The sequence below is a fragment of the Castanea sativa genome, chromosome 3 (assembly GCF_040712315.1).
Source record: "Castanea sativa cultivar Marrone di Chiusa Pesio chromosome 3, ASM4071231v1".
In the NCBI taxonomy this organism is placed as follows: domain Eukaryota; kingdom Viridiplantae; phylum Streptophyta; class Magnoliopsida; order Fagales; family Fagaceae; genus Castanea; species Castanea sativa.
The window spans coordinates 40,437,962-40,453,132 of NC_134015.1; the positions used below are offsets into that span (position 1 = coordinate 40,437,962).

Here is a 15,171-nt window from a genome sequence, read left to right on the forward strand (position 1 = left end):
GCGTTTTGACTTTTGAGGAGAGTGGGTCTGGCATTCATTGATGTGTGTGAAGAAAAATTATAAAAGCACTATGGCATTATTTAGTTTAGTGCACCAAATGAAGTTGTGCCCTATAATATAGATTAATTATTGTTGTATATAATTAGTTAAACACAGTCTTGCATATATTTTGTAAAATTATATTTTAAAAATATAATTTCAATTATAATTGTAAAATTATAAAATTGTATTTTCAAAATATAATTTTATAATTTATGCTTGGTAATATATATAGAATCTAAATAAAAATATTTTTAATAATTTTTTAATCACCGCCTTCCCACGCTCTACTTTTTCAAAAATGGCTGAATTTTGCATCCGCACCCAAATCTAAAAACGCAGCCTTGCTTCATAGGTCTCAACCACAAGCCTAGGTACACAAACAGAATTCCAGAATAATTCACTTCACTCATACATCAAAAGGAGTTGAACGTCTAGAAGTTATTTACAGTCACAACCCACCCACACTTCCCACACCCATAACCTATTTAAGTTCCCATACTAGGCGAAGCAAATAGATTTTACACTTTCGACAATATAGAAACTCTCTTAATCTGAATCAGAAGAATCTGATTTATGTCCAGAAGATGCAGCTGTATCTCCTTTCTTTCCAGCCTCACCCTGCTTAACTGCCTTGGATATCTCCTCAACAGGAACTAAAGGCATATAGCCAAAGATAGGATAACCCTTCTGGGTCAAGCCCTTCACCAAATGGTTGTATTTCTCCAACCAGTGAGCAGCCGCAGGCACAGCCTTCACTGCCACCTTATGGAATGGTGAACACTGGTTCAGTCCAACCCATATCTTCACACTTTGAGATAGAAGGAACTGCTTATACTCTGAAACAGCATAATGCACAGCAGCACGAGGACCCCCAGTTTGAGCCTCATTTACAAGTTTATGAGCCTTTTGAGATGCCTTGTGAATCAAATTGTTAGTTTTACTTACAACCTGCTTTGCCAATGGCGGAGCATGCTCATCAAACTTGTGTGTAGCTTCATCTACCTGTGGTGGTAATCACACAACTAATAACTTCAGCCAAAACATAACAAAAAGAATACTTTGACACACTTTTTAGGTAAAATAACACAAATTAGCACCAATAAGTCGTAGAACTTATTAAGTTTAGACTGGGTAGATTTTAATCATTAGCACATCAGGTGCATGTTGATTTCAATTTTTTCTTCAGTTCCTTCCTACGCCTCTTGAGTGTTTCAGCCCACAAAAGGTTTTGGAGAAATCTATGAGCTTCTAAACAAATTTTGGTGATAATTTACAACACAGACCCAATCTAGCACAAAGTATAGTAAACAACCAACCCACACAACAGTAAAGCCATTTTTTTAATATATTTTTTTACTGTATACGAATTATTAGAGTATATAATACAAATCCTACATCCACAAAAATTATTGTTGTTGAAGCACAAGTTAATTAACTAGTAAATAATAGATATAAGAGCAAAATTTAGGTATACACTTCCATCGCCCGAGGAAAAAGCCACCTACACGTACCTGAATTTTAAGAGGGGAAGTTAAGCTACTAAACCTAAGTTTTATCCTAGAAATAAATAAAGGCCTTCTTAATTCTTACAAATACAGAGAGAAAAATGTATTAAGTTAAATTAAATAAACCAAATCAACAAAGCTCGTGAATATGCTTGATCTAATTCGGAAAACTAATAAACTAGGCCTGAACTTAAAATTTGAGCTTGGTCTTTGGCTCGAGCTTTTGTTACAGCTCAAAATTATTAACAACATCAACATCAGATAAAGCAAATCAAAATCAAACGTACTTCAAACACGATCAACAACAAAAATAAAAGGTTATGGATCCAAACAAGAACGAAGATGATCAAAATTCAAAATACAGTGAGTAGCGAAAACCTTGTCGTCAAGGAAAACAAGGAGATCATCAGGAACGCCTTGGATTTTTCTGTAGACAGGGCCCACGACGGTGGTGACGGCAGATTCGACGGTAGAGACGGTGGATCTGAGAGGCCCCGAGTTTTGCTTGGCGTAATCGTAGATATTGGAGACGCAGACGAGCGCGTGAATCGCCACCATCCTCACGAACCCTAAGTGCTTCAGTTCCCTCTTCATCCTTCTCTCAATCTCCATCTCTTGCTGTAGCAATAAACACAATAACAAACACCAACACCAACACCAACTATAAGCTAAGAATAAATAAATAAATACAGAAGAAGAAGAAGCTGGAAATTTCGCGTACCATGGTATTAGTGTCCATTTTCCGATTTTTTTTTTTTGGGTTCGATCAGAAAATGAGAAGAGAGGTAGGTTCTTCTAGCGTTGGAGTCGTAAGTCGTAACAAAAAAGATATGTGGGGAGAGATTTGGGGGTGGCAGGTCTTATTTATAGTAATATCGATGGAACTTAGCCTTCTTTTGCTACGAGGTTCTGTAACGTTCGCGATATCACTCCAACGGTTGATATGAGATCTGATCTGATGACTGATGGGTTTTAGTGGGGCCTAGTTGTATGTGTTTCAGTTTCTATGTTTGGGTTTTATTGCTTAAAAATTAAGTAGCGCAAGTAAAAAATTAAGAAAAAGTGATTCGTTCATTTTTACATTTTTTTTGTTTTTAGAATTTCAACTAATGAACTCTACTCTTAATCATAATTATTTATCACTAGACCAAAACACAAATTAATTTTTTGTGTAGGCAAAAATTTGATCTCTTTTACATGTGTTCTAATAACCTGTCATTTAAAATTTGTTATGAAAATTTTATAGATATAACTTTTCTCAAATGTTATAAATGAGGATAAATTATGGTTTTAGCCGTAGTTTTAGCATTATTAAAATACTTATCTTTAAAAATAAAAATACAAAAGAAAAAGTTTAAAAATACAACTTTTGTACTAATAACTCACAATTTTGACTAATCAGTTCTGAGTAATAAAAAAAAATTATGTATCAATAACAAAGTAGTTGACTACAAATAAAAAATTATGTATCAATAACAAATTATGCATTCTCTTATCTCATCCCCTTTTCCTATATATGTGTATCAAATAAAATAAAATAAAGTAGTTGTCTACAAAATAAATGACAAATTCATCTAAAAGCAAATATTTACTTCTTATACTTGCTTATTTAATAAATTGTGGTAAATGGCATGGTATATAGGACAGATGTATAATCATCAATTATTATTAAAAAAAAATTACATAGTATCAAAAGTTTAAAATGTCGTTTTTACTCCAAAGAAAAAAAAATGCCATACCTACTATATATAAAAATAAATAAAAAATAATTGTCTCAAAAAAAAATAGTTCTGTTTAGTTTATATTAGAGCATTCACATATGCTTTCTTGGAACTCTTCTATTTTACCATTTTAAAAGCTATTTTATCAATTATATCATACCATTTTATAACACACCCAACATCCAAACTTTTATTTATCTCATCTATTCATTAAAATATTAATTTCACTAACTCTTTTTCTCTCTTTCTCTTCATAAACAATAATTAAAAATACCCACCCACCACCATAAAATACAATATAAACCTTTTACAAGTTGTTACATTAGCACTGTAGCATAATTACAATTTTTTTTTTTTTTTAATAATTGCAAAACTTTGCAAGACAAGTAATGAAAGATTTTGGGACTCTTACCCTAAATATTCCCGACATATGAGATTTACAAGAATCGTCTTTAAGGCCCTAGCTAAAGAAGTCCAAACCCATAAGCTCCCAAAAACAAACAAAAACAATAGACTAGATTCTAGACTAGAGGAAAGTAGAGGCTTAAGAAAGACAAGTGGTGATTTGATCTTTTTTACATATATATTTGTTCCAATAACCCGTCATTTAAAATTTGTTATGAAAAATTTATAGATATAACTTTTCTCAAATGTTAAAAACAGGGATAAATTATGGTTTTAGTTGCAGATTTAGCATTATTAAATACATATCTTTAAAAATATATATATAAAAGAAAAAATTTAAAGACATGACTTTTGTACTAATAACTCACAATTTTGACTAATCAGCTGAGTAAAAAAAAAATTTATGTATCAATAACAAAGTAGTTGTCTACAAAATAAATGACAAATTCATCTAAAAGCGAATATTTACTTCTTATACTTGCTTATTTCAATAAATTGTGGTAAATGGCATGGTATATAGGACAAATGTATAATCATCAATTATTTTTAAAAAAAAATTACATAGTATCGAAAGTTTAAAATGTCATACCTTTTACTTAAAAAAAAAAAACCATACCTACTATATATAAAAATAAATAAAAAATAACTTTCCCAAAAAAATTAGTTCTGTTTAGCTTATATTATAGCATTCACATTCACTTTCTTGGAATTATTCTATTTTACCATCTTAAAAGCTATTTTATCAATTATATCACACCATTTTATAACACACCCAACATTCCAAATTTTATTTATCTCATCTATTCATTAAAATATTAATTTCACCAACTCTTTCTCTCTCTTCCTCTTCATAAAAAATAATTAAAAATACTCACCCACCATAAAAATAATTAAAATACAATATAAATATTTTACAAGTTGTTACAGTGCCATCATAAAAGTAGGATAACACTGCAGCATAATTGTAAATTATTTTACAATTGCAAAACTTTACAAAACCGGGTAATGAAGGGTTTTGATGCTCTGATACTAAATAGGATTTTACTAACATATACTATAAGGACATACAATAGTATACTATTTTTAAAAAAAAAAATTTATCAAAAATTGAAAAAGTTTTAACAAATTTTTCAATTCATAATAAAATATTTTCAAAAACAGAATTATTAGTACATACATTACCCACACTCTACTAAATATTACCGACATATATGACCTACATTAACCCTACTCTACTAAATTAACCCTACTCTACTAAATGTTACCGACATATAGCATTTAGAAGACGGAATCCTCTTTTAAGGCCCTAGCTAAAGAAGTCCAAATCCAGAAGCCCCCAAAAACAAACAAAAACAATGGACTAGATTCTAGACTAGAGGAAAGTAGAGGCTTAAGGAAAGACACGTGGTGATTGATGACACGTCGGTCGGACTTCACAAGGAAACTTCCTTCTTTTTATTTATTTATTTTTTTTTTATTGAGCTATTAATGGCTAATGGGTGAGGCCGGCGTGAGGGCCTTTCAACTAAGGGCAAGGTGCCGTGGTCCACAGTCCTTTGTTGAATCGTGTGGACTAGAATTAAAGAAGCCTCGAAAAACGGCAAGATTTCAAAACTTACTTTTTTCTACCTGAATAAATACAACTTTGAGATAAAAGTTTTTATATATATATATATATATATATATATATATATATATATATATTATTTTTACCAATTTCCCTTTCTTTTTAAATCTCACTTTCCTTTGTAGGTTTCAACTAACTCAACTAATAAAGTTTCTAATGGTTGAATAAGAAATTTGGGATTCAATCTCCGCCTACATCAAAAACTGATTAATGTCTTGGTCTGATGATAAAGAGCTATCATCAGCAGCGGACGCCATAGGTTAAAACTTCCTCTCTAAAAAAAAAATCTCACTTTCCTTTTAGATTTATTTAAATGAATAGGAATTTTCAAAAAAACAAATTGAAATGTTCTATTAGGAAAATCATCACATGAAATTTCATAAACTTATATGTCTCCTTTTTTATTAATTGAATTTTATGTCATATTGATAAAAATTTCGATGAGGGATTGTCATTCCATCCATAATTGAGCAAGATTAATTCAAACATCACATTATCATATTACTAGTTTTAGATTTGATCAATGTTTTGAATATACAAATTAAAGAATAATAAATTTTATTTAAATCTCATAGCCTTTTGATAATAAAACTTTAGTTAGAGTAATATTTCAAATTTCTTAAAACTTAAGTAATAAATTTTTCCCTTAAATAAATTTTTTAAAATTTTATAAATAGTAAAATACTAAATGATATTTTTATATTTTTTAAAAAATAAAATAAAGCAACTTGATATTTGCTAATTGAGTTTCAAATAAAAATACTATCTTAAGAGAGCCCCATGATAAAATTCCATTATGCAACTTGTAACACATGTGTTTAACCACTTAATGCAATCATAAATTTTAGGATTTAACTTTTATTATATACTATATAAGTATATTATATAATATATGATTTGTGCACAATTTGGCCCTTTTAAAAAAATATATATTTAAAAAATCTTGTTTTATATTTTATTAAATATAACTTGTGCCTTAAGAACATTTTTTAACAAAAGGATTTTCTAAAAGGTAATATTGATGATGTGCGGAGATTATTTTTTGTAGAGAATAAGAAGAAGAAAAAATATACAAGCGAATAGGATTGTAAAGTGTAAACAGGTTGTAAATAAGCCAAATTGGCTAGAGTATTACAATTTCAAGGTTATTCATTTAATTATATGTCAAACATGATTCAAGCTTGAGCCCATCAATAAAGTAGATTACAAAATAAAGTATGGTTCATCTTCTTCAAATAAGTTGAGCTTGTTCACTAGTTACCTTACCAACTTTTTTTTTCCCCCAATCATAGTATTAGTAAGGATTCAAATCCTCTAGAGTTCCTAGGTACTCTACCAAGTAGAGTTCATTAAATCCTAACCACTTTTTAATGATTTAATGGTTTAGATTCTGCCATGTCAGCATTTCATTAATAATATTCTTAAAATAATAAAATAATGTTGTAAACAAAACAATTAAGATGATTGTTAATGAAATGCTGACATGACAAAATCTAGACCATTAAATCATTAAAGAGTGGTTAGGATTTAATGAACTCTACTTGGTAGAGTACCCTAGGAACTCTAGAGGATCTGAATCCTATTAGTAAACACCATGAATAAAAATTTTACTACTTCACAGATATATACTAATAACTAATAATTAAATTATAGTTGATATTCTATTATTTAAGTTAATTATATAAAATGATTTTGTTTATGAACTAATAAAAATTAGATTCAATAACTTTTTATTATTAAAAATTATATTATAATTTTAATACAAAAAGAATTATTTATATTTCAATAAATTATAAACAATAATTTGATATATTATAAGCTTGTTTACAAACTTACACAATCAAATATCACATCTACATGAATGAGTGTATATCAAAGGCGGCTCTAGGAATTTTTTCTAGGGGGTCATTAAGAAACTTAAATTAAACAAAGATTTAATTAAAAAAAAGAACTTGAATATATTGAGTTATCGAAAAAAAAAAACACACACACACACACACAAACACATGAAATTTTACAATTTTCTTCTACGAGTTTTCATATTTTGAAATCGTCTCATGATAGTTTATTATCAGTTTTCATTATCTATTGTCAATGTAAGTATAACCATTTTATTTTGTTAAGTTTGTATAATATTGTTTTTTACGCAATTGTGGTTATGTATTTGTCATTTTTTTTTTATAAAAATATTTTAAACTAAATGAAAAAACTCAACTCCACTTGCACTATATATTTATTAACTCACACAATCACACTTATCCATACATAAATAATACACTAAGTTGTTGTTTGATTGTGGGATAAGCTGATATGTGATCAGGGTGTGCAAGATTTAAAATAAAGTATGCAAAAATATTTTTAAGAGTAAATTAAATTAGTAAAGCAATATTATATATATATGTATAAATAATTTTTTTTTTCAAGTCAAGGGATTCATCTGAACCCCCTGAAATGTATGTGCAGCCGCCCCTGGTGTGTGTATATATATATATATACACACACATGTATACTATAAACATATAGTATTATATATAATTGAATTGTAACTCATATCCACAAACTCATTAACAAACTTTTTTTTTTTTTATGTAACATTCACGAACACATTATTATATTTGAGTTTAACTTATATAATAATTGAGTCAAAATTTGAGTTTGAATTTAACTCTATTAATATATATATATATATATATATATATATATATATATATATATATTATTCAAGCTTGGACTATTCATATGTACTTTGGATTATTTATAACCCTACAAATGAATTGCGAGTTCAAATTTCAAGATCATGTCCTCCCATTTGGATTGTATAACTTTTTTTTTGGTTTTTTTTTTTTAATTTTTTTTTTGGTGATTTGATAGTTAAGAAAAGGAATATTAAATCTGAGTGTCTCGTTTAGAAAAATAATCTAATATCGTTGGGTTTAAATCATGTGATTGATTTTATTTAGATCTAGGATAATATATTAGTGGTCAATATGTTGCTACTCTTTTATTCAAAAAGTAGGTTTATGACAAGGCGTTTCCAAAACAAAAAGAAAAAGAAAGACTAGACATTAAAGAATAATACTGGGACTGCATTGGACATCATTGGCATATGGTCAATTAGATCTCCTGGATGTGATTTTGTTTGGCGGAAACACAATACAAAAACAAAAAAAAAGAAGATAATTTAGATAATTTATAACCTTATCCAGCGCGAATACTATAATTCTATTGTAAATGCTAATCAGGGGGCCGTAGCCTGTTTTTGAACATAAAATTATAATTTTAAAATGTTTTAGTTCTTCCGGAGGTAGTTTCATTTTAGTCCTTAATTTTTTTCATAAGTTAAATGACAACAAGGATTAAACTGAAATGTATTTTAAAAAGTTACAACTAAACTGACATATAAAATTAGCAAATTACCCAAACAGAACTGTAAAAAACATATTTAAATCTGAAATTGAAAGTATATATATCGGAATACAATATAACTAGTCATTAACCCATGCGATGCACAGAAAAACAATTGATTCTGAAAAAAATCCAACAATGAGTAAATAAACATTCTGAAAAAAAAAATAATTAATTGAAATTAATCTAAATAAATAATTAATCAACAAAAAATATAGTTTTTAATAAGAAAACAAAAATCACATGAACCTAAATAAAAAGCATTTAAGGTGAAGAATTAAGATCAACCTACCGCTATGCAAATACCGAAAATCCCCAAGACTTAAAACTTCAAAATTTATAGAATCCCCAAATTATACTTCAGAACCAAACCAAATTCAACAAATTTATATATAACATACCAAATAAAAATTTATCATTCTCTAAGCTGGAAGACATAGGTTATGTTGAAAAAATACATGTTTGTATTGCATACAAAACATACGCAGCAGAAAATTAATGGATCTACTTCATTTGCAATTGTTAACATGTACTACATAAATTTCAAAATTCAAGAACAAGAGAGCGTGCCTTGGTGCGGTAAAATTCAAAATCAAAGATAAGAAGTATTTGGGAACACTTTTAATCTTCACTCCAATTCCACTTTATGTCCAAGAAGTGTGGTCTCTCAATCAGTTTCCAAGGGGAGAATAATAGAGAGGCTTACACTCACATACACACCATTTCATTCCACTCAATAGTGCATCATCAAATTTTGTATGTTTTTCTCCTTATAACTAACTGATTATCTAATTGGACTGGCATTTTGGGCCATTCCAATTGGGTTTTAGTATGTGACTTGGAGTGGGACCAAAAGGGAACAAATAAGACTCTAACTCCAATAAGCCTTGGGCTTTTCTATCAACTCTTGACAAGTCCAAAGTTATCATTAATTATATTAAATACCACTATATAAATATAATTGCACTCTAGATCTTATTAATAAATTATATCCCAAGACTTTATTATACATGCAACCCCTTCATAAAATATTCGTAGTAATACAAAGTCATGAATGTAGATTGCCACTTTGAAGATTACTACATCTTAATCCTTGGGTACCCGGTTTAATCCTTTAAGCTATTCATTATATATTTATGAAATGCAATTTCATAAATATATACTTTAGTAACTCCTTACTAAAGTAGTTAGGCCTAACAATCTGAATAACCAAACCCATTAAACTTATCTCAAGGGAATATTTTATATTTTTGTTAAGAGATTATGAATACCATCTTGAGAATATATATTTCATCAACACTAAATGCGGCTGCCCAATATATTGAAGTTTTGATCGTTACTTTAGATCTCACTCCTGATATATCAAAGCAACCTACACTTCATGATCGGATCCATTATTATCTCAGGATTAAAAGTTGATGTAAATAGAAGTTGTGAGATTTATTATTCATTTGACAATCGTTAGGAGAATAATAAATCTTACAGCGGTCCAATTTAATATGTATTAACTTTTAAAACATATCAACATATCAACTAGAAGTCTCTACTTCCATGATCAAGACAAATCATCTTAGTTGATATGTTCAAGTTTTCGCAGATAAAATGCCCAATTTCATCACCAACTACAAACCAAAATTATGAGTTTACAAAGAACTTGTGATTTATATCTTCTGTGACTAAATCACATACTATGCATCTCATGGACTATATAATAATGTCCAAATATTCATGTTGCCATTATTTTAGATAATAATAAAACAACTTTATTAATCGCAATATTAAATCATACATAGCATCATACAATAGGATTTAAGGGCACTAATCCTAATAATCTCCCACTTGCCCTAAAGACTATTGTGCACTAATCTAACTCTCATTCCTTCCAAATGTGACTCAAAAGTCCATTGGGGCAAGGCTTTGCTAAAGGGATCTACTAGATTACTTGCACTAGCAATCTTTGCCACTACTACATCCCCTCAAGCAATAATATCTCGAATGATGTGATACTTTCTTTCTATGTGCTTTCCTTTCTTGTGATTCCTTGGATCCTTATATTGTGCAACCACTCCACTATTGTCACAGAACAATGTGATAGGAACTTGCTTCATTCTCATAACACCAAGATCAAAAAGAAATTTCTTGAGCTAAACAGCTTCCTTTGCCGCTTCACAAGCAGCAACACATTCAGTTTCCATGGCGGAGTCAGCAATGCAAGATTGCTTAACACTCTTCCAACTTATGGCTCCACCTCCCAACGTGAACACACAACCTAAAGTAATCTTCCTGGAATCAAGATCTGACTGAAAATCTGAATTTGTATAACCAATAAGTATCAAATCCTCACAGCGGTAAACAAGCATATAATCTTTCATTCTCCTTAGATACTTGAGAATATGTTTTATAGCTTGCCAATGTTTAAGTCCTGGATTTGATTAATATCAACTGACCATGCCAACTGAATAACAGATATTTGGCCTAGTACATAGCATGGCATACATGAGACTTCCCACTGCAGAAGCATAGAGAACTTGTCTCATCATATTTTCTTCCTCAAGAGTCTTAGGTCTTTGGTCATTAGACAGAGGAACTCCATGTCTGAAAGGAAGTAATCATTTCTTAGAGTTTTGCATGTTAAATCGTTCTAGAACCTTATCTATATATCCAGCCTGTAACAAGCCTAATATCCTATTCTTGCGATCTCGCCAAAGCTTGATCCCTAGAATAAAGTTAACTTCGCCCAAGTCCTTTATATCAAATTGGCTTGACAACCAAACATTTACTGATGACATAACCCCTACATCATTTCCAATGAGTAGAATATCATCAAAATAAAGCACTAGGAACATTACTACTCTATCTCGATGTCTTTTGTACACACATGGTTCATCAAGATTTTGTTCAAAACTAAAAGACTTGATTACTTAATTAAATCTGATGTTCCATGATCTAGATGCTTACTTAAGTCCATAAATGGACAATTTCAACTTGCATACCATATGCACTTGGTTCTTTGCTATGAAACCTTCTAGTTACATCATATAGATTTCTTCTTCAAGATTTTCATTAAGAAATGCAGTCTTGACATCCATTTGCCAAATCTGATAATCATAATGAGCAGTAATGGATAAAAGAATTTTTATAGATTTAATCATCGCTATTGGCGAAAAAGTTTCCTCATGATCAATACATTCTTTTTGTGTATATCTTTTCGCCACTAGTCTCGCTTTAAAGGTTTCAACATTTCCATCTATCCCTCACTTCCTCTTGTAAACTCATTTGCAACCAACAAATTTATTACCATTAGGCGCCTTTACAAGATCCTATACTTGATTATAATACATAGAATCCAATTCAGATTTTATAGCTTAGACCCAATGATGTGCATCTATATCATTCATTGCCTCTTCATAAGTGTAAAGACTATATTCAGCCTCTTCTGGGATAGTTTCATAAGTTTCATAAGTTTCTCCCAAACTTATAAATCTTATAGGTGGCCGAACCATTCTCCCACTATGACAAGGCTCCTATGTACTATCATCTCATGAGTAATATCTTGTGGTATATCTAACACGGCCACATCATCCCTAGTTTCATCCATTGATTGTTCAATTACAAGTTCATCTATTTCAGTCAAAACAACTTTACTCCTAGGATTAAAATTATTCACATAATCATTCTCCAAAAATTTGGCATTGGTGCTAACAAACACTTTGTTATCTTTATGATTATAGAATAAATAACCCTTAGCTTCTTTTGAATACCCTAAAAACATGCATAGTTCTGTTTTTGCTTCCAACTTACCAGACTTCCCTTTCAACACATGTGCCGGACATCCCTAAATGTGAAGGTATCTCATACTAAGCTTACGCCCACTCCATAATTCCTTAGATGTGTTAGGAACTGATTTTGAAGGAACTGATTTTGAAGGAACTAAATTTAAAATATGCATTGCATTTTTTAGTGCATATCACCAAAAGAAAATTGATAAAGTTGAGTCACTCATCATGGATCTAACCATTTCTAAAAGAGTCATATTCCTTCTCTCTGCTACACCATTTTATTAGGGAGTTCTAGGTGCAGTCAATTGAGATACAATCCCATTTTGAGTTAAGTAGTCCTTGAAATCTCCAAGAAGGTATTCGCCACTCCGATCAGATCGAATGACCTTTATGCGTTTACCTAATTGATTCTCTACTTCAGCCCTAAACTCTTTGAACTTTTCAAAGGTTTCAGACTTCCGTCTCATTAGGTACACATAACCATATCTTGAGTAGTCATCCGTAAAAGTGATGAAATACTCATAACCTCCTTTTACTTGGGTTGACATAGGACCACATACATCCGTATAAACTAATCCAAGCATCTTTTAGGCTCTTCTACCTTTTGCATTAAAAGCTCGTTTGGTCATTTTACCTTCCAAACAAGATTCATAGACTAGAAATCCATCAAAGTCCAATGGCTCTAAGAGTCCATCTTTGATTAGTCTTTAAATTCTGTTTGAATTAATATGACTTAAACGCAAGTGCCAAAGATATGCATCATTAGTAGAAGGAAACTTTCTCTTTAATGATTTTACATGAGAGTTATTATCTAATTCAGAATTGTATAATTCATACTTATCAAGAGTTAAAAATATAAAGATCATCTACAATATTGCCAGAACAGATAAACATTTTATCCTTCTTTATTACAACATTGTCTTTCAAGATAACACAATATCTATGTTTACCTAAATAAGTTGCAGAAAATAAGTTGCAGAAATTAAATTCCTACGAACATTAAGTACATAAAAACAGTCTTCCAATATTAAAACTTTAGATTCAAAATATAAATTAAACACTCCAATAGCTATAACTGAAATTCTACTCCCATCAACCAAGGTAAGAAACATTTCCCCTTCATTCAGCTTTCTGGTCTCCTGGAACCCCTGCAAAGAATTGCATATATAATTAGTACAACCTAAATCCACACACCAAAAATTCGTGGGATTCTGTACTAAACATGTTTTAAGAAGAAATGTACTTTTCATACTCTTATTCTTGGCTGCTCTAAATATTGAACAATTCCTCTTCCAATGACCTTTCTCACCACAATGGAAACACTTTCCTTTGGCATAGTCATTTTTCTTTCTATTGTTGGCAACTCCTAAGACAATTTGTTTATCATCTTGTTTGGTGAAATCCTTCTTCTTCTTCTTCTTTTTACCCTTGTCTTTCGACTTAGGTTGAGAAGTAAAAACTTTAACCTTATTAGCATCAACACTAGATGTACCAAGAATGTTGTCCGCCGCCTTATTAGCCTCAATTCAAACAATGAATAAACATTTTTGTTCATATTATAATTAAGTTTGAATTCCTTGAATGATTCTGGTAGTGACAGGAGTATCATATCCACTTGAAATTCTCCATCAATATCGGCACCCAAAACTTCCAGTATATTCAGATTAGAGATCATCCTAAGACAATGCCTGAAGTACCTTCAGCCATTTTGGTATTATAAATTTGCCTCATAGTTTCTTATCTAGCAGAATGGCCTTGCTCACCAAACATCTCCTTCAGACTTAGCATTATATCCGAAGCTAATTCTACATCCTGCATTTGATATTGTAGAACATTTAAAATAGATGCTAGGATATAGCACTTGGCCATCTTATTAGATTTTTGCTAACGATTATATCGTTGTTTTTCCTCAAGAAGAGCATCTAATGATGGAAAGTTAGGAGGAGGTTGACTAAGCACATACTTGTCTCTTCAGTAGTTAGAACAATGTCCAAATTTCTTTTCCAGTCAACATAGTTGGATCCAATCAGTTTGTTTTGATTAAGAATAGCAACAAGTGGACTAAAAGATGTCATCATTTAAATTTGAAAATAACAAACATGAATATAATAAGTAAACTAGACATTATCGATTTAGCATATAAATATATAGTATGAAACCTTAATAAAACCATAATAGAAAATATGCAACGACAACACAATCTCATTTCTATAATTCCTTGGTAGCAAGTATATTATAAACACCATGATTGATTGTGAACCATTCTCATTATTAGTATTATCATGATAACTCTTATTAAACACTAATAATATGTCGTATTAACTTTGGCCTTTAAATAAATAATGACATAGCTCCTTTGGGAGGTTAACATTACACTTAGTCTAGTGTACACCATTATCTAAAATCATGTGTAGCTACATTTCATCTCCCTTATAGTGTTTAAACTTGTAGTACCATGAAATAAAACACCCTCCTTTGGGATCGCGAGGTATATACGCGAAGATGAGGTGCTTTTTCACACTACTTTAAACGGGTAAGTTCAATCTTGTAGTACTATGAAGTAAACACCGTCCTTTAGGATCGCAAGACATATACGCCAAGACGAGGTGCATATCCACACTACTATGAACCGATAATGGAGGCCGTGAGATCCAACCCTTGTATCTCTCTCCTACTAGATCTTTGAA

General features: G+C 30.4%; 1 protein-coding gene across 1 annotated transcript; it reads right to left on the reverse strand.

Annotated features, from left to right (window-relative positions):
• Window positions 1-427: 427 nt before the first annotated feature.
• Window positions 428-2,539, reverse strand: LOC142628204 (REF/SRPP-like protein At1g67360). Its single transcript, XM_075802253.1, has 3 exons — window positions 2,269-2,539; window positions 1,926-2,165; window positions 428-1,044 (listed from the first exon to the last, which is right to left on the reverse strand). The coding sequence occupies exons 1-3, from the start codon at window positions 2,284-2,286 to the stop codon at window positions 589-591; spliced, it is 714 nt and encodes a 237-aa protein (XP_075658368.1). The 5' UTR covers window positions 2,287-2,539; the 3' UTR covers window positions 428-588.
• Between the last annotated feature and the right edge of the window lie 12,632 nt (window positions 2,540-15,171).